We start from the raw sequence: 25,587 nt of genomic DNA on the forward strand, positions 1-25,587 counted from the left end.
TCTGCGTTATGTACGCGAGAATCTACCGTGCGGCGCGATCGTCTGGACTGCGAGCGCGAGCGCACGGAGCCAGCGCTCTACAACTCCACGAACCCCAAATAACTTTGCCCGATTTAGTGGAGGAAGAAGGGCTCACATTAAAAATTGATATGCCAGACAATGTCGCTGAGAGCGAACGTAAGTTTGGACCTTTCCTGTTACCACCGGAGAGACCTGTGCGCTGCCCGTCTGTTGCAAGTTTGAGAAATGCGCGAAGAGACGGCAAATCGACTGAGGATATACGGAAGGGTCTACCGGCAGTTAGCTCTGCGCCATTGCTCGCGGCGCCTCTCCTCACCGTGCAACCTCAAGCAGTCACGAATGGTTCGAGGATTACGTCGATACGTTGTCGCATATCAAACGCTTCACTGTTTCGGTATAGGGAAGAATCTCGTGCAGCCAGAGTTGGACTATTAACTGGTGCGCTAGTGTTGTTACATGTGCCACACGCAGTGGCAGCTGTCGCGTCGGCTGTGATGCCGGGTTTAGCAGCGAGTGCTCGGACTCCCGCGTTAGCCTTGCTGTTGCTCGCGTCAGCAGCTTCACCTTTCCTGTTCGCGCTGCGTTCGCGAAGAGTGCAGCGTGAAGCTAGACGGCTCCTACTGCCCGAGAAGAGCGCGTGGGATCGGCCGTCAAGCGCGGCTTCCAGTGCGGCCGTCGACGGTCAACGGGCTCGTGCCGCGTTAGACTTGTTGAGGACGCTGTCCCCGGGAGTCGACAGCGTGGAGATCGGAGAGAGCGGCGGGTCCGGGTCGGGAAACGGCTCGGATGGCGTGTGCCGCAGCTCCTTCAGCTCGGGCGGCAGCACGCAGATCTCCACGGCGTCGGAGGAGTGACCCCCCGCGCCGCGCGCCCTCCTCACCCCGCGGGTGCGCTTCGCCCCCCGACCCACCGCTCTACACATCTGTGATACTAGAATAAGACGAACCGCGCTCGGCGCGAATGTTAGACTGATTTAGCATAAGTTAATTTATTATTGTGTCCATGTACCTTTCCGCTGAGCGGACAACTTTTATTACCTGATATGAATGTATTAAAATATTTGTATTGAAGTGATTTCTTGTGGTTTAATTTTGCGTTCTCCCGCCTGACGATTCAAAGTGCAAACCGCAGTTGCAAAATATAAACAGAAGCAGCTTGCCATTAAAACACTTTGTTACGAAAATAGCTATTTCATGTCTTCTTGCACATAAATTTTCATAACCGAAGATAATTCGTGTTTAAGAGTCTCTCAAGCAGAAGTTAATATGCTTCGTAAAGAAAATAAAACCTAAGTTGCAGTCCATCTGTGATGCAATTATTTATCTTTCTTTTATAGTACAGTTAGCGAATACATAAGCATTAGCTAAGATATATTCTAATTTGAGATTTACAATTGGCAATTCATTTAGTTACTAGTGACTTATGGCAGTAAAGTTAAAACAGTTTTTTGTGTCGTAAGAATTATTATCGATTTAAGAACTTTTAAAAAATTTTTAATAAATTTTTCCTTCACTAACTTAAAAAAAGTAAACAATCGCTTTTTGTAAAAGTTGGTTAGGGAAAAATTGTTTATAGTTAGTTTATCGCTTATTTATAAATGAAAATCAGGAGTTAGGCAAGTCTTTACCATTAAAAACAAAAGTTTATTCGTATCTACCTGCCCCCCAATTGTGTAAGAATAAACATTTCATGGCTATCGCAATCGTCAAGAATTCTGCCCTTTGATTGGCTGTGAAAAAATGTAAACAGCGAATCCACCAATCAAAGGGCAGAATTTCTTGACGATTGCGATAGCCATGAAATGGTTATTCTTACACAATTGGGGGGCTGAAGTTGTACAACACTGATAGCTCTATGAATACCTACCTACTTTGAGGAAAAAGCAGCTGAGTTGAATCAAGTAAACTCGGTTCATCGTAATCCTTCAAAGCTGGATATTCTCATCATTGCCTGGAGATAGTTGCATCCAGTCTTCACGAAATTGTCAAGTAGGTATACAGTACGCAGCAGAAAGCAATGTACAATGTATAACGACCTTTAGAAGAAGATAGCAGATTTGTAGAGCATTGTCACAGTCGTTGAGATCGACAAAATGTCATATAGGTATAGCCGAAATGTCTCGTAAGTATTTGTAAGTATGGTAATAATATGAAAATATTTGCTAGGAAAGCTTTATCAGTCCGAAACTGTATCTGCAACTTACGAACAATTTGAGATGTCTATCACTATCACTACCACGGAGGAGAGATATCTCTAGTCCGTGATCATTGATTTCGCATTTGTGAAATGTGTAGTGTAGTACATTTCACAAATGCGAAAGTGCGTTAATTTATTGGTTTGTCCTTCAATCACGTCGCAACTCGAAACGGAGCAACCGATTGACCTGATTTTTGTATGGGTATAGTTTAAAGACCTGTAGAGTGTAGCGACACAGGATACTTTTGATCCAGGAGTTCAAAGAGTTTCGAGGGATTTTGAAAAACCTTAATCGAGACGGACGAATTAGCGAACATCAGCTAGTATTTTTTAATCAAAATATTGTGCTAAGACTTAAAGAGTAGGTACCTACCTATCTAGAATAGCACCGAGTAGGTATCACTTTCACTGTATTCTCAGATATGATGTAAACATGTAGAGAACAATGAGCACTCTTATACCCTTACATACTGTCTGTAACACAATTCTTTATGCATCTCTCAAGAATGACAGTATCGTCTTACTAAAGTATCATGACTGGACTGTGGACACATTCACTAAAAACACCTTATTATCCTCACCATTCGTAGGAGAACTAGAGTAACCGACATAGCTCAACGGGTTGCAAAGCTGAAGTGGTAATGGGCAGGGCACATTGTTTTTTTTTCATAATATAAAATTCAAAGTCCTGACTGACTGACTGACTGACATATCGTCGGTTTAGAGGTAAAATTCATTAAATGCAAAAAACTAGTTTGGAGTTATAAGCGATATTAATTATTTTTTGCAAAAGATTGCATTTTGCTCATAGGTCTTAAATGCAATCCTATTGAGTTTGATTTCGTTTTTAGATTATTAGGTTACTGTTGTAACTGCTTTGTTTTTTTAGTATTTAAGTTGGTAGATTTTTATATTTAAATAAAAAAATGTTTTAATGAGTTTTACCTCTTTTGAATTTCTGCTTATATTAGTCAGATAATGAACTGTCATTTCTAAATAAAACTCTATAAGATAATTAAATAAGTCCTTTTATTAAAATTTTGCTTTACATAGTACAAATAACAAAACATAAATCTCTCATGCGCGAATATTCAGATGTTGGTCAAACCATGAATTAGACAAAAACGAATTATTAGGTAATTAGGGCAAGTGTAATTAGTTTTAAAAAACATCATTTTCATCTTCTAGTTCGAAAATATCATTTTCTTTTAAACTACCATTGACCGGTAAGTTCTTATACCAGTCATGTAACTCGTCAGGGATAAGCCGACTTCGGCACAGTTTAACAAGGTCATTTTTTTCTGCATAGAGATAGGCAGAACGGCGTAATACGCCTGTTTTAGTGCAACGTTCTGTGTAATGCGGTTTCGACGGCTATACGCTGCTGTATTTTATATCAATTTTTTTATATTCTGAAGAGTGGTCATACCGATAGAAAATTGCATTTGGGTGGGCTTTTTCAAATTTGAGGCACTTAATTTTAAGCCAATTTACTTTTTCGCCGTTTTCGTCTGTATTTTTTGTAGTGTTCTTGCGGCCAACGCAGCTTTGAATACATTAAGCCAATCGTTCATCATAAAACAAGCCCTATTCTTTCGCGCATTTTCGATGCTGGAGTGCATTGAATCACACTCCATGTGTGAATGACCGGATTCCAAAATTTTTTGCTCAATGACAGTCAAATGCGTATTTTGCACTGCATACAAGAGGGCTGCAGCAACTTGCTGGTTTCTGTTTTGGCCACTACAGGTGTCCGAAAACAATGATAGGTGTGTAATCTCTTCTTTTAAATGTCTTGATGTATCTAAGTATGCTAACTACCTATCTCATTACTGCCTCGTTTACCATTTAATTCGTTCCATACATAGCAATAGGCATTTTTACCATCACCTTCGTAAAAAGTCAGATTGTAGACCCATAGCTTTCTACTATAGTAAAACTGTGAGAAGGAAAAGAATGGCAACTGTAAGACGCTCTGTAAATCAAAGGTAGCTGTTTGAAATGAAGGGTCTGTCAGAGATCTCTGTTTATCTGAATCTTTAGCTTCATTACGATCATTTTTCCTCATAATGTGCATTGAATATTCAAGCTCCATCTCTTTTTTCTGGTTTGCATCTGCTGAAAAGTATTTATTGCATGAAGGACATTGATTTTTTTGGCTTATGGAAAGACAAATTGAAAGATGTGCTGCAAGTGTGTGTCGGTTCACTCACTGCATTGACTTGCTTTTCTGCACATAATTCTTTGTACATTGAATACATATTTAAGATCGACAAATTGGAATCAAGATACTTTTTTGACTAGATTGTCTAACGTAATGAGCTTCAATGCAAGGGAAACTCTGAATGCGTTCTTTAACTAAAGCCACTTGTTCATCATTTATTTTATTTCCTGGACACTTCTTTCCTCGACGATCAACTCCTTTATAGCACCCAACATGAGACTAACCCTCTATAGCAGTGTTTATAGGTCCATTAGACATAAAGTTTTTTCGAAAAGTTTGCACAGACTCTAAATCTCCCTTTACTGTTAGAAAGGTAGTAGCACTTTGAAACACTTCTTCGATTTGAATTACTCCCGTTCACCTTCCTGCGTTTGGGTTCTAGTACTTGAACATGATTGATCAAAAAATCTTTTTGTCTTTTATATTCTTTTAACGCCCAATAACTCTTGCAAATATTTATTCTATCTTCTTCATTAAAATTTTTAAAACAATTAAACCTACTCCTAAAGCAGTTAACTAACATCTTTAGGAGCCTTTGCTGGACAACTTTTTTTAAATTATTGTATGGTAAGCACTTACTACGATTCTCTTTTATAATATTAACTTTCCAATTTCGTTAATTTTTCAATCTCCAACGAGTTTTAAGCTTTTGTTTGCCTGTATTTTCTTCCATAGATTGATAATAATCCATCGATTCATCAGAATAAAGCACTTACTGAGAATTACTTGACAGCAATCATTTCATGTGTTCTTGTTAATTATTTCAGGTAAAAATCAGTATTTACATACTGAGTTTTTCCTGCCACAAATATTTTAATGCGTCGCATTTGCGGACTTTTTTTCAACAGGATCTCCAATAAGACTGACAATACACACTTAATGATTTTTTCTTGGCGTAGATATTGCCCTGGTGAGACCGTTTCACGAATTTAATGAATTTGATCAATTATGTCACTTAATGAGTTTTACCTCTAAACCGACGATATATATCAACGCACAAACTAAACCATTGGTCCTAGAGACATGAAATTTTGAGGGTGTGTTCTTTGGAAAGAGTAGGTATCCACTAAGAAAGGATTTTTCGAAATTCCACCCCCAAGTGGGTTAAATAGGGGATAAAAGTTTGTATGAAAGTCCGTCATTTTTCAAGTTATTTGCATGAAAATTCGTATTTGGGTTTTCGGTCACAAATAAAGAAATACGTGTTCCAGGATTTTTGGAAATTCATCCCTCACCTCGATTTTCTAAATTCCACCCCAGCGAAGCCGGGGCTGGTCATCAAGTTGTTCATAATACCGATAGACGTTGGTGTCCCAAAATGCTAGAATGGCAACCTCGCACCGTAAGACGCAGTGTTGGAAGACCCCCCCCACTAGGTGGACGGATGACATCAGACGAGTCACAGGGAGCCGCTGGATTCAGGCGGCGCAAGACCCTGGCGTGTGGAAGTCCCTACAAGAGACCTATGTCCAGCTGTGGACGTCTATCGGTTGATGATGATGATGATGATCCTCATCATTGGTATCCAAAGGCTCTATGATAAAACTATAAACTACTATACTTTTAGATTATCCTTAGATAATGTAATGTAAATGATAATGTAACAGTGTTAGCTGTGATAGCCTAGTGGTTAGTACATCCGCCTTCTAATTGGAGGTCGAGGGTTCGATCCCGGGCACGCATTTCTAACTTTTCGGAGTTATGTGCGTTTTTAAAACAATTATCAAGCTGCCAGTGGTTAGGGCTCCAGAGTGAGGAACCTCCTCACAATGCGTGCCGTCATTTGACTTATATAATACTAGCTTATGCTCGCGACTTGGTCCGCGTGGACTACATAAATTTCAAACCCCTATTTCACCCACTTAGGGGTTGAATTTTTAAAAACCCTTTTTTAGCGGATGCCTACGTCATAATAGCTATCTGCATGCCAAATTTCAGCCCGATCCGTCCAGTAGTTTGAGCTGTGCGTTGATAGATCAGTCAGTCAGTCAGTCAGTCACCTTTTCCTTTTATATATTTAGACTAGATGATGCCCTCGACTTCGTCCGCGTGGATTTAGGTTTTTTAAAATCCTATGGGAGCTCTTTAACTTTCCGGGATAAAAGTAGCCTATGATACAAACTATCTCTGTACCAAATTTCTTCAAAATCGGTTGAACAGTTGAGCCGTGAAAAGCTAGCAGACAGACAGACAGACACACTTTCGCATTTATAATATTAGTATGGATGTGCCGTCTCAATTCGTGCTCCCGACTTACGAAATATGGACATTATTATTTATTATTATCTCAAGTAACCTACTTACTTTTGGTAGTCTTCCACAGCCAAGTGTAAACGAAAAATTCGGTAAACTAAGTATTATATTTTCTTTAAATCAAAGCCACATGTCTGCCTTTCGTTCTATACTTGGTAGCACGCAGTAGCGTGTCTAGGTACAATAACAATAATATCCAGTCAATATTTCCATTCATTTTACGTACCTAGTGGTACGTAAATCAACGATCTCCATGTATCATGTAATCATCAGTAGATACTATCACCTGTCTTCGTTTTTGCCAGCGTTCTGGTTACACTCTGTATACAGATAACAAAGAGAATTTATTAAGATGTAAGAGTTAAAGATATAGAAAGAAAGGCATTCATTAGCTTATTACATAGTCCGCGGCAGTGACTGAGCTTAACACTTTTGTGAAATACTTACAACAAACCAGCCAAGTGCGAGTCAGGCTCGCGCAACGAGGGTTCGGTACTGCAGTCGTATTTTTTCGACATTTTGCACGATAATTCGAAAACTATCATGCATAAAAATAAATAAAAATCTGTTTTAGAATTCACAGGTGACCTTTCATATGATACCCTACTTAATATAGTTATCTTCGAAAATGGAAAATACTAATTATTAGTTCATGACCACAATTTAACTTTTTTTTTTGTGATAGAACCACAAATTCACGGTTTTCAGATTTTTCCCCGAATGTCTGCTATAAGACCTACCTACCTGTCAAATTTATGATTCTAGGTCAACGGGAAGTACCCTGTAGGTTTCTTGACAGACCGACAGACAGACAACAAAGTGATCCTATAAGGGTTCCGTTTTTCCTTTTGAGGTACGGAACCCTAAAAAATTAGTAGTTTTACGGCCAATTCCAAACTGTACGACATGCTATTTGCTAAGCTGTAAAAATCTGAATATTTACATAAATAATTCGAATGTATATTATGTAAATTTATTGCTGACCTGGGGTCTTTAAGTAAATTATATATCGGATATGTATCTGGAGTAGGTAAATAGATTGTAGGATTGTTATCAGAGTCATGGTAAATTAAAACTACCTGACTATTCATAAGCACTTGTAAAAAGTTTACATGAATAAAAAACATTCTATTCTATTCTATTCTAGTCATTAGGTATAGCTGTGGGGTGCCTAGATGAATTACATAACAGGTATGTGTAATATGGTGTTATAGATTATCTCTATATTCATGATAAATTACTGCCGTACTCAGAGTCGCTTAGTCGTTACTTAAGTTTAGTTAAAACGAGACAGAGCTATTATCTCTCACATAAATCTGTTTTGTTTTAACTCAATCTTAAGTAACGATTAGCGACTCAGTACGGCTGTTAGATGATATGTAAGGGGATATATAAACTGCCTGAAAAAGCTCACAAAAAACGCGAAAATATTTTTTTTTTTGTAAAATAAAACATCTGACTGACGCTAAAGGTAAACGAACGTTACGTAAGTAGGCCACTAGGAGTCAATGCCGCGTCGTAGGCGGGGCATTGATCCGACTTTTGCGCGCTATACATTGCTGGTTTGAAAGATACTAAAACTACAAAATGAGGCAAATGATTACCTATTGGTATTGGATTGTGTTTAGGTACCTAGTTATAACAATAACGGTAAGTTTTTGTTAGCGTTCTGGTAACACCTTGTATAAACGTATTGTAGGTATAACAATATTATAATAATAATAACCAAGACATAATAACTAATAAGTTATAACAATCTACTTATATCCAGTAGCACCATTTTTTTTAAAGTTTTCCACATTAATACGACGTCAATTATTATATTATCATATTGGGAATGTCTTATAATTTAGGTCAGTAAATTTACAATGAAATTGCGTAAGTCTAACTAGTCATAATATATTTTGTTTTATTGTTGTTCCCTTTTAGATAAATAATTTGTTGTTGCGTTTCTCAAGACAATAATAATATTTCAAGTTTATCAGTCTCAAGTGAGTACATTAACTCGTATGTGGAGTTAACCGTGATAGCCGTAGATTACGTTCGACGTCCGCCTCTCATTCGCGAGGTCGGGGGTTCGACCCCGGACACGCACTTCTAACTTTTCGGAGTTATGTGCGGTTAAAGAAATTAAATAGGTATCACTCGCTTTAACTGTAAAAGAAGACATCGTAAGGAAACCTGCATGCCTGAGAGTTCTCCATAATGTTCTCAAATGTGTGTGAAGTCTGCCAATCTGCACTTGGCCAGCGTGGTAGACTATGGCCAAACCCTTCTCATACTGAGAAGAGACTCGCGCTCTGTAGACTGTAGCGAGCCGCCTATGGTATGGTATGGGTTGATCATGATGATGATGAAATTATAAGTATTTAGGTACCTAATAGGTAGGTATATAAGATTTGTAATTAAAAATAATAATTGGCAGATAAAACTTTAATTACAACAGAATATGGAAAACTACTTATGAAGTCAAAACATTTACAAAAACCTAATAGGTACAAAAACAAAAAATATTTACGTGACAGGTCGAACTGACAATCAGGGTGGGGACGCCCCGCATACCCGCACAGCCCCCGCGTCAACACGGTGCGGGAAAGCGCGGGTGCGGTTGTGCGTCCCCCCTCCTCATACCCCCGATTGCCATCTCAACCTGTCGCGTACTTTAGGTACATCTGTAGTTTGACAGAGATAACACTTAAAGGTCACTTCCGTAGTCCGTACTAATCATTTACAGTAAATTTCCAATTGTATATAATATATAAATGTTACAAACATTGATAAATTTTTCTTATAATTCACTCTACATAATATTATTGAATAATAGGAAATATTTAGTTCAAGTCAAGTAAATATCGCAAATTAGACTTATTAAGTTTCCGATTAAGATTATAATTATTAACGCATTAATCGTTTTACATAATATTGCCCCGTACCTAGGAGTTTAGTCCCATTGTGACAGAGGTATAGCATAAATCAACTAATAATTTCAGTAGGTACTGATTTTAAGCAATTCTTACAACAACCCATAGACGTCGTCAACCCATAGACAAACATAAAAACATATCATACCGTCGAATACTATGTAAATGAAAAAAAAAACTTGTAAAAGTTTACTTGTAAAAATATTACAATAAAACTTAAAGCCAGCCTTATCAAATTATTATACAATTGCTCATAATGCTTGTGATTATGCGTGTGTGTTTATAAAAAGTTAGATAATTAATGATATGACCATAATGCGTCAATTTTTTTTATATCAATCAAAATTCTCAATTTCAATTCCTTTTTTAGGGTTCCGTACCTCAAAAGGAAAAACGGAACCCTTATAGTATCACTTTGTTGTCTGTCTGTGTCTGTCTGTCTGTCTGTCCGTCTGTCTGTCAAGAAACCTACAGGGTACTTCCCGTTGACCTAGAATCATGAAATTTGGCAGGTAGGTAGATCTTATAGCTGACATTTGAGGAACAGTCTGAAAACCGTGAATTTAGGGTTAGATCACACAAAAAAAATTAAATTGTGGTCATGAACTAATAATTAATATTTTCAACTTTCGAAGTGAGATAACTATATCAAGTGGGGTATCATATTATGAAAGGTCTTCACCTGTACATTCTAAAACAGATTTTTATTTATTTTTATGCATCATAGTTTTTTGATTATCGTACAAAATGTCGAAAAATACGACTGTAGTACGGAACCCTCATTGCGCGAGCCTGACTCGCACTTGACCGGTTTTTTTCATTCCTTATCCCCATTGCTTGCTTCTACATATAGAATGATTATTATGCTTGCCATGTACTGAACGTACTGCGTATCAGTGTTTACGCCATTCGTACGTTCACAGGCATCAATGAGTGACGGAGGACCGCGCCTCTGTCTTATCACTCCTTTATCAGTATAGGTACCTACCTCACACATCGGACTCGTACGATTCTAGATACATAATAATAACGTGTTATTAATAAGTACCATTTATTAATAACTAGATGATGCTCGTCACTTTATCCGCATGGATTTAGTTATCATCATCAGGAAGTTCATCATCATCATCTACCCATCGCCGGTTCACTACTGAGCACGGGTTTCTTCCCAGAATGAGAAGGGCTATCTATAGTCACTACGCTGGCCAAGTGCGGATTGGCAGACAGATCGTTGAAGATAGTTTGTAATTAAATAGGTACTTCGCAACTCGCAACTTGCTTCGTGTTAAAGTAAGCTTTCAAGTAATTGGGCACCCACTGAAAAAATGAATGGGCTGGTCTTTGGCAGTATCGAAAAACTTTTCTCTTACAACTTCATTTGGGCGTAGTTAACAGAACTATAAAACGACCAATTAGACGTTACTAATCATCATTAATCTGCCAAGTTTGTCCAATTAGGACAAAATAAAGTTAAGAATTAGAGAAAACGGTACATTTACTTATTTTCGCGTTCAAGGCACATTGCAGGGCAATTGAAGCGTATCCACGCATGTTTTCTAAAATATTCGTTTCCATTTTAGATATCACAGACATGCTCTTTACACAAAGTATGTATGGAGACCGACAAGACATCGGAGCACGTACTGCTCAAATGCAATGGTCTATCCAACCAACGTGACGCCTACCTTCCCTCCTTAGCAATACTCCCTTTGATCTAGAGTGATTTCGGGTGCTTGGAATGAGACGAATACGGAAAGCTGCACCTGTGTTCCCACGTAGGTACCTACAAGAAACAATAAATAGAAGAAAATTTCATAGTAAACTGACCTTTAACTTAATTACCTAAACTTTCCCGTTACTGCGTCAGCAAGCTCACCCGCCTTTTTTATTTTGATAAATACAGTCATAGTACGAATAAAGTTCGCGTCGCTTCAGTTTAATTCTTTGCCAATGTGTGCCTCGACCCTAAAGATACCTATTCAATTAACGAAGGCGAAATCTCACCGACGAGTGGGTCATTTGGAAAATTCGTATATATACAGACCGGGTCACTGACTCCGTGAGTCAACTGTGGGTGTGGCCCGATCAAAGATTAATTTAAGTTGTAGATAGAACAATGTCGCCAATTTGGTGGTATACATTATAGCGAAATCGGATTTGGTAGGTCTAAATATTGAGCTGTCATTTACCACACAGGAGTTTGTGAAAGGGACTGGTCTTTGAAAAGGGTAAACTGTTAACCTCTGTCAATATTATTGAGGTGTAAGTTTTGTATAGGTAAATAAATAAATAAGTAGAATCGGAGTCAATAATAAAAGACTGTTTGGTTGCTAAGTTTGTAATCCCTATAGCTTTAGTTTTAAGTTTACAAAACCAATTATCACCATCACACCAATTATTATCTGATTCAGTATTTAACTTAGCGGTTAAGATAAAAAAACCAGCCAAGTGCGAGTCATACTCGCGCACCGAGGGTTCCGTACTACAAACGATACGTCAAATAACGATAAATCAAAAACTATTAAGTATAAAAATAAATAAATAAATAAATCTAGAATGTACATGTTAAGCCCTTTCATTTATGATATTAATCTTACTTTGAAAGTTAATAAGTTGAGAATATTATTTGTTCATGAACACATATTTTTTGTGATCTAACCACAAATTCACAGTTTTCGGATTTTTCCCGTGTGCTATAAGACCTGTCAAATTTCACGATTCTAGGTCAACGAGAAGTACCCTATAGGTTTCTTGATAGACGACAGACAGACAACAAAGTGATCCTATAAAAGTTCCGCTTTTTGTTTTGAGGTAGGAAATAGGAATCCCTAAAAATCACATAAGTAGCTACATTCCACATTAGTGTTATTTAAAAAATGTAAAAAAAACATAAAAACTAAAGGGCAACTAAATAAAGAATAGTGAATGGTAAGTTGTTAAACGAGATTGTCGTATCTCTTTCAAATAAAACAAAAATAATTATACTCTTTGAACATTATTATGATTTAGCAGAGCGCGGCGAGCCTACCTGCATTTCACCTTGAAACCAAGTGCATGCAATATCCTTCCACAGCCAAGCAGGACATTAATACCACCCACTTTTACTTTATTCTAAGTCTAAATCTCTGAGCTATAGTGGTCAAATTACCTTGAAGCGAATATGCATTTAGGTCACAAAAAGTATGGGCAGGTGGACTTAAACTTGTTGCCAAAGAAATCAGAGACGTGGTTATAACAAGTGTCGGATCAGTTTCAAGTAATTTGAGGATCGGACAAGTCTTATATCGATCTAGATTTGCCAGAATGGAGAAGACCGGTTGACCTGGCTTGGGGGAATCAGTTTTAGGTACGGTAAGGGCGTTTGTGCACTCATCCGTATTCGGTTCGTATCCGTGGTTCTTCGAAGTGGTCATCATACAAAGGGCGTTTGTACACTCGTTCGTGAAATCCGGATTCGGGAGCCCGTAAAAATTTAAATCGAAGCATCACGGATAGGAACCGAATACGGATGAGTGCACAAACGCCCTCAGGACCTCCCGATCAAAAGTAGGTAGCGCTCCGGTAGGTATGAATAATTATGATTTGAGGACTCAGTTTGAGGATTTAAGGAATGAATGAATGTATTGATTAATTTTATTACAGACTAAGTAGGTATTCCAAGTTATTACTAGACTTATTCTCATAGCTTAGGACTTCTATTATAATTTACTTAAGTAAATAATAACGAGGGTGGAAGCTCCGAGGTACCTAACTCATACTAAACCTATAGCGTGGCACAATTATGGTAATAAATATAAAAATAAAAATATAATATTAAATCCATTCTAATATTATAGATGCGAAAGTCTGTCTGTCTGTCTGTCTGCTAGCTTTTTACGGCCCAACAGTTGAACCGATTTTGATGAAGATCGAGGTACATTACTTTCGGCCGCGTACTGTGTTACCTAATATGTTTCGAGTTCCCAATTTCGAGTTGATGTCATACCGTTTTGGTATGGAACCCTAAGAATATACGTAAAGCTTGAATGAAACACGCAGTTAGTAGCAAACAAAATTCTTGTAAATAAATCATTTTGATGGTCGAATGAGTACAAATGACGCAGTGATGACGTTTATCAAACAAGTTTACAAGATGAATCTTGATTTGAATATGACCGCTGGAGGGTCAAACGTCTCAAATCTGTGAAATGCGTCATTAAAACCAAAACATTTACTCAACCGCTAATCTAGGTTAGGATTAATAAAAGTAAACTGTTTTAGAGCTTCAGAGACCAAAGTCTTCGAACAGTGGGTGTTGCCAGTGATGACATATGGAATATGGATCCGAGACACGGTCGCTAACTATGTGCCGCATAAGAAAGCTCAGAATCACTCAGCGTGCGATGCGAGCTATGCTCGGAGTTTCTCTACGTGATTAAATCAGAAATGAGGAGATCCGTAGGAGAACTAGAGTAAATGACATAGCTCAACGAGTTGCGTAGCTGAAGTGGCAATGGACAGGGCACATAGTTCGTAAAACCGATAGACGTTGAGGTCTCAAGGTGCTGGAATGGCGACCTCGCACCAGAAGACGCAGTGTTGGAAGACCCCCCACTAGTTGGACGGACGACATCAGACGAGTCGCAGTCGAACTTCGATTCCGGGCACGCGGGGCACGCACCTCTAACTTTTCGAATGAGTCTTTTTTAACGGTGAAGGAAACCATCGTGAGGAAACTTGCATGCGTGAGAGTTCTCCATTATGTTCTCGAAATTCGAAAAGTTAGAGGTGCATGCCCAGAATCGAACCTCCAGACCCCTCAACTAGGCGGCTTATTTCGGTTCACCAAAGAGATCAAAATTTGGTGTTTAGTATGCCAGCGTTCTTTCAAAAACAGCTCCTTACTTAAAATATCTTTAAACCGTATTTCACAGAACAACAGTTCATCCGATGACCTCATGTTAATGGCGCCTATCACAATAAAAAGGATTCCCATAACTCTTCCACGGTTAAGGCTATCCAGCGCAGCGTTGGAATGCAGTAACAATCATGATTCAATACTAAGAAATGTATGGAGTCAAGACAGTTTCAATTTACTTACCCGTTCGAGTCGTCCAGAGAGTTATGAGAATTCAACTGTCAAAAGTAAACATAAATACAGGCTTTTTTGAATCAGCCTAAGGTACTACTTACTAAGTAATCTCTTATCCTCATCAGGTGTTGCAAAGAGTTATGTTCTTAGGTTCTCTTCGTGATCAAATTAAAAATGAGGAGATCCGTAGAAGAATTGGAAGACCTAGATACCCGACATAGCTCAACGAGCCCATTGCCGCTTGTCAGCTGTCGGGTCAGGATTTTAATCGGATGTTCCAGTGGCATTTTGACAGAAAATTAGTTTCAGACAAGTATGAATAGCTTTATATAAAATGTTCTGCTAGTGTAACATCCGATTAAAATCCGGGCCCGACATCCGATAAGTGGGAACAACGACATCAAAGTAGCAGAGAGCCGCTGGATTTAGACGGGCGACGCGGGCGGCGCAGCGCAATGGAAGTCCATACAAGACCTATGTCCAGCAGTGGACATCCATCGGTTGTCGACAATGACGACGAATATTTTTAGTTTGATACCTTCGAAATTTTTTAAGAGCGAAATATGTTGGATCCATAATATTAGTATTATGCGTATTGTAGGTTTTAGATTGAATATGTTGTCACTAACTCATAACTCTTAAAAAAGAATGGAGTTATCTACCTGAGAAATAGTTTGTATGTATAACAAGAATAATTAGTAAAGTAATTAATTTCTAACTAAGGACGTGTATGTTTAGGAACTAAAGTCTCAGAACTCTAGTATTTATCTACTTAACATTACTAGGATTTACCTCATATCGTGTTGTTTGTTTTCCTTATTTTTCTCGTCTAATTTTGGTAGTAAACTTACGTGTTCTACGCAGCCGTTATATTTACTTACTACATAGTAAATCATCATCATCATGATCAACCCATCGTCGGGGCGCGGCGCACTATAAAGCACGGGCGATGAGCACGGGTCTCCTCTCAGCCCTTTAAAAACAAAAGAGTGACTAAAAGTAGCTCTTTTGTCTCGATTAAACTGAGATTTAAACAGGCCAAAGGTTACAGCGTGACCACCGAGATCAAAAACCTTGGCTCCCCATTTAAAGTTGTAGTAAAAGACCATTGAACTCATTCCTCCAATGAAATAGAAATTTCCCCATCGTCGGAAGGAAGAAATCCCGGAACTTCTTAATGTAAATGCAAATATTTGATTGTTTTATTAATAAAGCTTTTAATAATGTTTGCAACTTTTGCAGTTCAATTAGTTGGCGCGGTTACAATCTAGCGAAATGGTTCCGTAGTAAACAAGGAACCCTTATAGGTTCGCTATGTCCGTCCATCTGTCCGTTTGTCCGTCCGTCCGTCCGTTCTCGGTTAATCTCAGAGACTATTAGTGCTAGAAGTCTGTAATTTGGGATGGGTATAAATATTAATCACGCCGACAAAGTGGTGAAATAAAATTGTGATAAATATTTTTTTAGGGTAGCTTCCCTACATGTAAAGTGGGGATGAATTTTTTTTTCTCGTCTACCCCATAGTGTGGGGTATCGTTGAATAGGTCTTTTAAATAATAGGGTGTGGGAACATCATATTTCGATTTCTAGATCCGTTTGTAAAATATTATGTTTTAAAGTGCTAATTTTTATTAGACTCAAGTGTCACCCCCCTCTATCAATCAAACGGTAGTATATAGGAACGTGAAAAAATTCACAGCAGTAGTATATATAATCAATTTTAAAGGAGACTATCATGGCTAAGTAGGGTTCACAGGTTAAGGAGTTATATCTGTTTCTTGAGGTTAATTGTGACTACGGAACCCTACACTGCGCGTGGCCCGCCATGCACTTGGCTGGTTTTATTACGCATTATAATTCGTTCTTCCGAAAAGTTAGAGGTAGGTGCCCGAGATCGAACCCCCGAACTTGGATTAGGAGGCGGACGTCCTAACCACTAGGCTATCACAGCTTACTCATCGTTGCAGCAGCTTATTGTTAGTTACTACATTTTAATTAAGTTATATTATCTACTTTATAGACTATCAAAACCTTGAAAACGATTTTTTTAAAATAATTACGATTGGTATTTTCATTGAAGTCCATATTTTGTTTTATTGTTAATACCTACTTTGTATTCATTTAACTACCCAATTGGGGTAACAAATGTCCCGTTTCCATAACTGAACGCTTCAAGGACTTGGAATGCCTTCCATTATTATCAATTTGCAAGCATCTTCTGGTTAACCTTGACATTTCGTTTAACGAAACATCCGTCTTAATATTACTGGACTAAGAACCAGTAGCAAATTTTGTGGGGATGCTTTTTTTTTTTTACAAAACACTCCACTTGGTGGTCAGACGACATCGAACGAGTCGCAGCGAGCCGCTGGATTCAGGCAGCGCAAGGCCGTGGCGTGTGGCAGTTCCTACTAGAGACTGGCAGAGACCAGCCGTGGACGTCTATCAGTTATTTGTTTATTTATTTTATTTCATTTAATTCCTTTATTTGCATAAATTGGTGAGGTACAATAGGTAGTTGTTATGGGGCACAGTAACTAAAATCTGCCATGGAGTGGCATGCAAAATAACTTCATCTAATTTTACAACACTTATTAAGATTCATCCAATTAACAACAAAATCCGATTAATCTAGTTATTGTGATGTGTAGTGTGAACTCACCACGGCCCAGCTGGAAGGTTTAGTTTACTATACTCAGACAATTTAGAAAAGCCACTAACATCAACACCAAGTGCTTTTGATAAGCACTTCCCAAAATTTCCCTGCTGACTCTCAAACCATTGGGGCAAAGTACTGCTATTACGTGGTATTTTTACCCCCGAGAAAATAGGCGAGGTGTTATTTGACAATTGTTTTACTTAATTTGATTGCTAGGCTGGCCCGAATCATCTGTAGACTGGGTCAGTATTATAGATTTAAAAAAATTTAAGACCAATTTTTGTCGATGACTAAAGTGCCCTTGACACGTAATGTTACGCCTGATGGATACATAAACAGGATCAACCTTGGGTCAACCTATTAAACAAAGACAAGATAAAAGTTTTTCATGGAGCGAATGTCATCTGATCTTGGCAAAGTATTAGGCTTGTGAGCCTTTTTGCTAGCCTAGGTGAAAAGCAATAATAAGGTCTAACGATAGACGAAAGAGCCTCTATAACTCAACCGGTAAAGGAGTGGACTGAAAACAGAAAGGTCGACGGTTCAAATCCCGCCCGTTGCACTATTGTCGTACCTACTCCTAGCACAAGCCTGACGCTTAGTTGGACAGGAAAGGGGAATATTAGTCATTTAACATGGCTAATATTCTTTAAAAAAAATATTGTAGAATATCCTTCTGGGCGTCCGTGTTTCCTACCATACTTCTATACGTTCATATCCATACTTAATTTATTGCATGTGAAAGTGTGTCTATGTGTCTGTCTACTTCACGGCTTATCCGTTCAACCGATGTAGTCGAAATTTGGTACAGAGATAGCTTGCATCCCAGGGTAGGACAGGACTACTTGTTATTCCAGAAAGAGTTACCACGGAATTTTTAAAAACCTAAACGTACGCGAAGTCGCTGGCATCCCCTAGTAAATTACTAAAAAACATGACGCGTGTTATAATATAGTCATAATACGAATATGGCATGCCGTCATCATCATGAATGAGAAGGATTTAGGCCAAAGTCCGCCACGCTGGCCCACTGCGGATTGGCAGAGTTCAGACACCTTTGAGTACATTATATAGAGAACTCTTTCTTAGGCATGCAGATTTCCTCATGATGTATTCCTTCACCGTTAAAGCAGTGATATTTAATTGCATAATATGAGTAGGTAAGTGCTCGTAATTATTATTATCAAACCATATTCAATGCGTAAGTAATTAATAGGCACCAATACCTAACAATCTTATTTCCACACAAGGTATGAGGAAATGGAGCTTGTTTCTATATGGGGTTTATCTACATTACATTACTCATAATAAGATAATCCATATAGGTATCAAGTTTATCCCGGATTAATCCCATCGTGAGGAAACCTGCATGCCTGAGAGTTCTCCATAATGTTTTCAAAGGTGTGTGAAGTCTACCAATCCGCACATGGCTGTCGTGGTAAATTATGACCAAAACCCTTCTCACTCTAAGAGGAGACCCGTGCTCTGTAGTGAGCCGGTGATGGGTTGATTATGATGATGATGATGATGATATAATCCCATCAACACAGCTGCTAGTAGGTACCTACTGCTGACAAAAAATCGTATCATTTTTTTTTTTTTTTTTTTTATTGACACTTTATTGCACACAACACAAAGTAAACATTGAAAAAACACAATACAGGATCTTATTCTAATAGATGTAGCATGCAAAGGCGGCCTTATCGCTAAAGCGATCTCTTCCAGGCAACCTTTGACGAAAGGAATCACGAAAGCACGGGTTGGTGCGGCAGCCGAAAATGGCCCTAGTTATTATTATAAATTAGACTACATACACAGTACATTCAAATAATACACAAATAAATATAATTATATATACCCATATACATATCTCTATAATATACTACATAATTCTGTTTACATAGATAAATAATAGTTCTTCAAACGATTTTTGAAGGTGTTTAAGGATTTCGCCTGACGTATTTCAGCTGGGAGAGAATTCCAGAGCTTGACACTGTTAGTGGTGAAAGAGTTACCATAGTATACCGTGCGGCTGTGTGGAGTCATAAGCTTATTGTCGGTGCTGGAGCGGAGGGAGAACTGATGGTTCTCACCAAGATAGGAAAACCGTTCTTTTAAGTATGATGGTGTTTGAGGGTAGTACAGAATACGATATAGGAGCGACAAAGCGTGCATCTCCCTCCGCCGAGATACTGGCAGCCACTTTAGTTTAGCACGGAACTCTGATACATGATCATATTTTCGTAGGCCGAAGATGAAGCGAATACACATGTTTTGTAGTCTTTCCAGCTTGTTTAAAAGTTCTTGTGTCAGGTCCGGATAACAAGAGTCACCGTAGTCTAATATTGGCAACAAAAGTGTGTTAGCTAACGTAATCTTAGTTTTTATTGGCAGAAGATTTTTCAACCGTCTTAGGTATCCAATAGTGGCGAAGATTCTCCGCCCCACCTCCCCCACTTGTGGACCCCAAGAGAGAGAATTGTCCAAGATTAGGCCAAGGTTCTTGACTTTATTGCTGTATGGCAATGCTATACCATCGAAGCGGACTGCAGGTAGATTATGTAGCTTAGAGAGCATTCTGGGATTACCAATAATGATTACTTGCGATTTGATCGGATTTACCGCAAGTCCATAGCACTTACACCACTCGCAAACCTTGGCCAAATCTGAATTTAGTGTGTTAATTGCAGCTGGAATGCGCTCAACGGTTTCTGAAGTGTAAATTTGTAAATCATCAGCGTAAAAATGAAAGGAAGATGAAATAACCGAGGAGATTGTATTAATAAAAATAGAGAAGAGAAGAGGAGACAGGACCCCACCCTGTGGGACACCTGCAGAGAGCGGTGAGAGCGTGGAACACTTGCCATCGATTTTGATACATTGTTGACGTCCGCTTAGGTACGATCTGAACCAATTAATTACGTCAGAGGATACATTCAGGGAACTTAATATCGCAAGAAGTAGGTCGAAGTCGACATTATTAAAAGCGTTGCTGAAATCGAGGAGAATGAGAACAGTGACTAACTTGTTATCCATACCTTTCCGTATATCATCACAGACTTTAATTAGCGCAGTGACTGTGCTATGGCCGGGTCTAAAGCCAGATTGAAATGAAGATAGGATGTTATTTTTAGTAAGGAAGAGACTCAGTTGTTTGTTAACAATGCGCTCAAGGACTTTGGACAGAAAAGGAAGAATGGAGATTGGTCGAAAGTGTGTGGGGGATGTCGGATTGGAGGTTTTAGGTATTGGGATAACAAAGGCTTTCCCCCACTCAGAAGGAAAAGTACACGAGGACAGAGAAAAGTTAAAAATGTGACATAGGATAGGAGCGATGCTATCAAGGAGCAGTAGGATCATCCTCCGACTGATTCCGTCATACCCCATTGCATCCGACTTTATGGCCACAACGTGTTTCTTCATTTCATCCAGAGTTACGTCGCTGAATTGGAAAGGAGGGTAATTAGGTATAGGTATGGACCTCAAATTATTGAGCGTCGCTTGTTTTATTTGACCATCCAGTGTCCCAGCAGTCGTGAAATGCTGGTTAAGTGTGTCAAGGTCCGGGATGCGATGAGTCTTTTTTTGTTGGCGTCCAATGCCCAACGTATTCAGAAACCTCCAAGTTTTGGAGGTATTGGAGTCTTTAAGGGAATTGCAAATGAAATTACGCTGGGCATCGCGACAAACTTTACTACACCGATTGCGAAGCTTTTTATATTTTTCACGGTTAGTAACTGTAGGACATAGTTTATATTTGCTTTTTGCTCTATTACGTTTGTTCATGAGGGCTTTTATCTCTGGTGTTAACCACGGAGCAGGGAGGTGTTTTAATTTGACGGGTCTCAGGGGAGCGTGCACATCAAAAAGCCCTGTCAGTAAAGAATTAAGGACATCCAGCTTATTATCTATTGTATTAGCGCTAAATACGGCAGCCCAGTCAATATTGTTTAGGTCAGACATAAATAACGAATTGTTAAAATTTTTAAAACTGCGGCGCATTACTACTGTTGGTTTAGCTTTTGGAGGCCTAATTTTGTAGGAAGTGAATATCAGATCATGGTATGAAAACGCTTCCGCGGGAAATTGCCCATGATTATCCACGTGTTGAGGGGAAGAGACTATCATTAGATCTAATAGAGATGGTGTGCAGTTAGGGGAATAATGGGTTGCATTCGTGGGTAGTATGTGGAGATTGCTGCTATTGATTATATCCCTAAGTTTTCTCGCTCGATGATCATCTTTAATAAGGCATGTGTTAAAGTCTCCCATTATTATCGTGTGATCAGCAGATGTGGAGAATTGTTCAAGTAGGTTTTCAAAATGATGGAAATAGTCAATATGAAGGGAAGGGCTATAGACTACACCCAGCAGCAGCTTTAGGTGTCCGAACAGCACCTGTATGAAAAGGTGTTCTGATGATTCTGAATACAAAGAAGGAGATTGATCAAGAATAGTAAAAGGAATATGGCTACGGAGATAAATAGCTACTCCTCCGCCTCCCTTGCCCGTACGATCATTCCGGATAAGATGGAAGCCGGGCAGACAATATGAGGTTGAAGGTAAGCATGGTTTTAAAAATGTTTCGGACACAAGAACTGCGTGGATATTTTTACTATCGAAAGAGGATAGGAGATCAGGGAAATGGGAAGGGATACTTTGCGCATTAATGTGGATAACGTTAAAATTTTTAGGAAATATAGAAAATGTGGAATCTAAGAGGGAGCTAAGCGGCTGCGAAATACTATAGTAACTATCATCCGAAACTGAAGAGTCGGACAGATTGATGGCATTGTCTGGTTCACTTCCATAAGACGTGTCGTTTGAAGTCATAAATTATGTATAAAATAAATAGTATTTAATATAATAATATCCTTATAAAAATATATATATAATATATATGTATGTATATATAGTTATAATAATACAATTTGGTATACGGGTCTTTCTACAATTAATGTTTCCTTTCACCCGCCAGCAGTAGATGTGATCGCTTTATAGCACATTAATTAAAACATATTATATCTTTATATTAAATATACCATTGAAGCGTGATACCAGGCTACATCCTGCTACATCATATTACAATAAGCACTAAGCTGACTATGCTACTTCTACTAAGTTAAAACACTGAGCTAACTAAAATACCTATTTCGATTTAAATGCATCATATCTAATTAAATACAGAACTATAGCATGCTAGCGGTAATAATATCACACATATTTTCTTAAAATTACTATTTACAAAGCAAAAGTCACATTTAGGTATTCTGCGTAATTATTTAGTGTACTATTAATACAAAGTGCGCACAGTCCGTACGGGTAACTTTAGTAGACCACGGGCGTTGAGAGTTACCATAGACTAAAACGAAGTAAGACAAAACCACGCTGTCACGGCTGTCAGGATGTTAATGATTTACGCTGTCAGTGTATTGTCATTGTCAGTCTTGTGACATTGTCATTGATGTTTGTTTTTGTTTATTTTGTAAACTCACAATATTTGACAATGTTTTGTGATTATTAAAGAGATTTTAAGTTGTTTTTAGTAGGTACCTTAAAGCAGCGAATCGAAAAGAAAATTGGTGACCTGCTTGTATTAATTATTATGAGTATAACTACGAGTAATATCTACTATACAAATGAGTACACAGAAATTTTGTACTAATATGAAACTAAATACAAAATATGCAGTAGCTGTACTTAATAATTGCAAGCAACCAAGTTAAAAGTCTACAACCAAGCCACAACAAACACTACCAGATTAGCAAAAGGAGACTTAGCCTTACTTCCTGGCATTTCTTTTCGTCCTGGCGGCCTCGTTCACCACTGGTTTAATGACTTTCGGAGCTTGAGATGCAGATTGGACAGGGACACTGGAAGTGGCTGCTGTGGGTGTCGGTTCCAGGCCATCACTGTCCGTATGGATGGAGTTAACCTCCACCTTGGAGGTCACTCGATGTCGCTTACCATCTTGGCCGATAACTATGATGAGTCCTTCCCTCGTCCAGCATTTTGAAACTCCGAACTTCTGCCTGGCTGCCATGAAGGCATCATGACGGTCTTTTGTTAGGAATTCGGACAGAGTTATGCCTGTGTTCTTAAGTGCCGTTTTAGCGAACCAGACTTGGTTCTTTATTGGCAGGTCCCGGAATTTTAGAAGTATAGCCCGGGACCTATCTTCCTTGGGCTGACCCAGGCGCCGGCAATGGCTCAAGCAGTCTTCCTTCAAGTCAGGCAGCTTTAAGTGTTTCGACAGAGATGCAGTCACTGTGGCCGTCAGGTTGTTGTCGGTGCCCTCAGGGATGCCGTGGACCAGCAACATCTTCCGCCGACTCCGCATCTCCATCTGATCAGTTTGTTTGGCGAGTATTTCGACTTGCTGTTGAAGACCAGCAAGTGCGGACAAAACAAATGCACGGAAAGCGTTGAACTGACCAGTGATATTAGATGTAGGGCTCGTTGCTGGAATCGCTCCTTGGAGACTCTTCTGGAATTCCGCCATTTGCTTGTTGAAATGTTCCGTCATTGTTTGGATTGAAACTTGTAAGGCCTCCATTGTGATGTTGTTTATGGTGACTGTGCTTTTGTGATATATGTATTATCTAATTAATCTTTCACTTCTGGTGCCAAGTGTGGATTTTCTGATTGGAGTTAGGGCTGGCAGGTAAGAGAAAACTAATACATGTTTGTAATTCAATAAATAACTTCACTAATATTAAATAAACACGAGAGCCGACAAAAACGCGTGCACACTTTTCAGTGCCTACCTTCATTTTATCAAATACTAGCGACCCGCCCCGGCTTCGCATGGGTGTAATGTAGATACTAATGTGGTGTCATTGAGGTGTCATTGCCTCGGAAACTCTCAAATGAGAGGGTTTTTTTCCGACCTAATTCACATTATTTCAATTTCTCTAGGGATCTCTAATTTTTTGAGAATTAAACTATAGCTATAAACCTTCCTCTTGAATCACTCTATCTATTGGTGAAAACCGCATTAAAATCCGTTGCGTAGTTTAAATGATCTACGCGTTCATACATACATACATACATACAGACGCGGGAAGCGACTTTATTTTATACTATGTAGAGATATTATTTCAGCAAACATAATTTACATATTAAAAAGATGAAAGAACTTCTTGAACCTTTGTCAGCAAAATACATTTCAAAGAGATCTACGCATACGTAAAAAGTTAGAGCGCCTTTTCGGAACAATTTTCATCCTAAAACGAGTAAAAGCTAAGTAATATGCATGACTATGCTATGCATAGCATGCTTAAATCCAGCACATTGCTCCTATATTGATAGTTACTTTAAAATTGTCCCAAAAGTTTTCAGTGAATTTCCGAGGATTTTCTAGAGTAGGTCACATTTCAAATTAAAAATCGAGTACAACTGTGTACATCTTAAATTTTTGATGATTCCTCTTCATAATTTTTCGCCTATTTGTACTCCGTAGTGACACAGTTTCAGTTATCTAGCTTAAGAGACAAACATTTTGAAAAGTATGTACATTCGCGAGGCTTTATACCTATCGATAAAAGTATTCTATATCATTCTTATATCTGTGCAGAAAATCACGTCGATTAGTTACTCAGTTTGGGCGTAATTGAAGGAGATATTCAAATCAACAAACACTTCCTTTCACATTCATAAAATTAGTAGTGATTGATACTAGAGTGAAAAGAAGCCAAAGGCTCCTTTTCTTGACTTGACTTATTACTTTTGTCCTATCTATCCTTAGTATTATTTTATATCTGTGGTCTTTTTTCAACAAAAATCTTCAGAGGTCAATAGACGTGTAAAAATGGCACATTATTACCTACCCCTAAAAAGGTAGTAAATATAGGCCACACTGTATTATGAAAACATTTTCGGATGCTCGGAAGCCTTTCTACTCGACAAGGTTTATACCTACAACATTATACTGTCATTTAAGGTTAGGGCTGCCATCCATATTAATATTATAAATGCGAAAGTGTGTCTGTCTATTGCCTTTTCATGACCCATCTGTTTTGCCAATTTTTTAAGACTGTTTGTATCCCGTAGCCGCACGAATATAGGCTACATATTTTTTATCCCGGAAAATCAATAGTTTAGAAAACCTAAATCTACACAGCATATAAGTCGCGGCCAGTGAGAGTATAAAAAAAAGGAAAAACTGACTAAACTAAACTAAAAGTAACTATTTAAACGCTCCTAGAATTTTTGCGGAAATTTAGGATTCCAATCCTATCCA

At 38.5% G+C, this 25,587-nt stretch overlaps 2 protein-coding genes across 2 annotated transcripts in view; one reads left to right on the plus strand and one right to left on the minus strand.

The window, feature by feature from the left end:
- The window catches only part of LOC117985277 (terpene synthase-like), a 383,491-nt gene that overhangs the window by 213,728 nt on the left and 144,176 nt on the right, over positions 1–25,587 (minus strand). The gene's annotated exons all lie outside the window — the stretch shown is intronic.
- On the plus strand, positions 7–1,095 carry LOC117985381 (uncharacterized). Its single transcript, XM_034972079.2, has one exon. The coding sequence runs from the start codon at positions 9–11 to the stop codon at positions 873–875; it is 867 nt and encodes a 288-aa protein (XP_034827970.1). The 5' UTR covers positions 7–8; the 3' UTR covers positions 876–1,095.

The sequence above is a fragment of the Maniola hyperantus genome, chromosome 9 (assembly GCF_902806685.2).
Source record: "Maniola hyperantus chromosome 9, iAphHyp1.2, whole genome shotgun sequence".
Taxonomy (NCBI): Eukaryota; Metazoa; Arthropoda; class Insecta; order Lepidoptera; family Nymphalidae; genus Maniola; species Maniola hyperantus.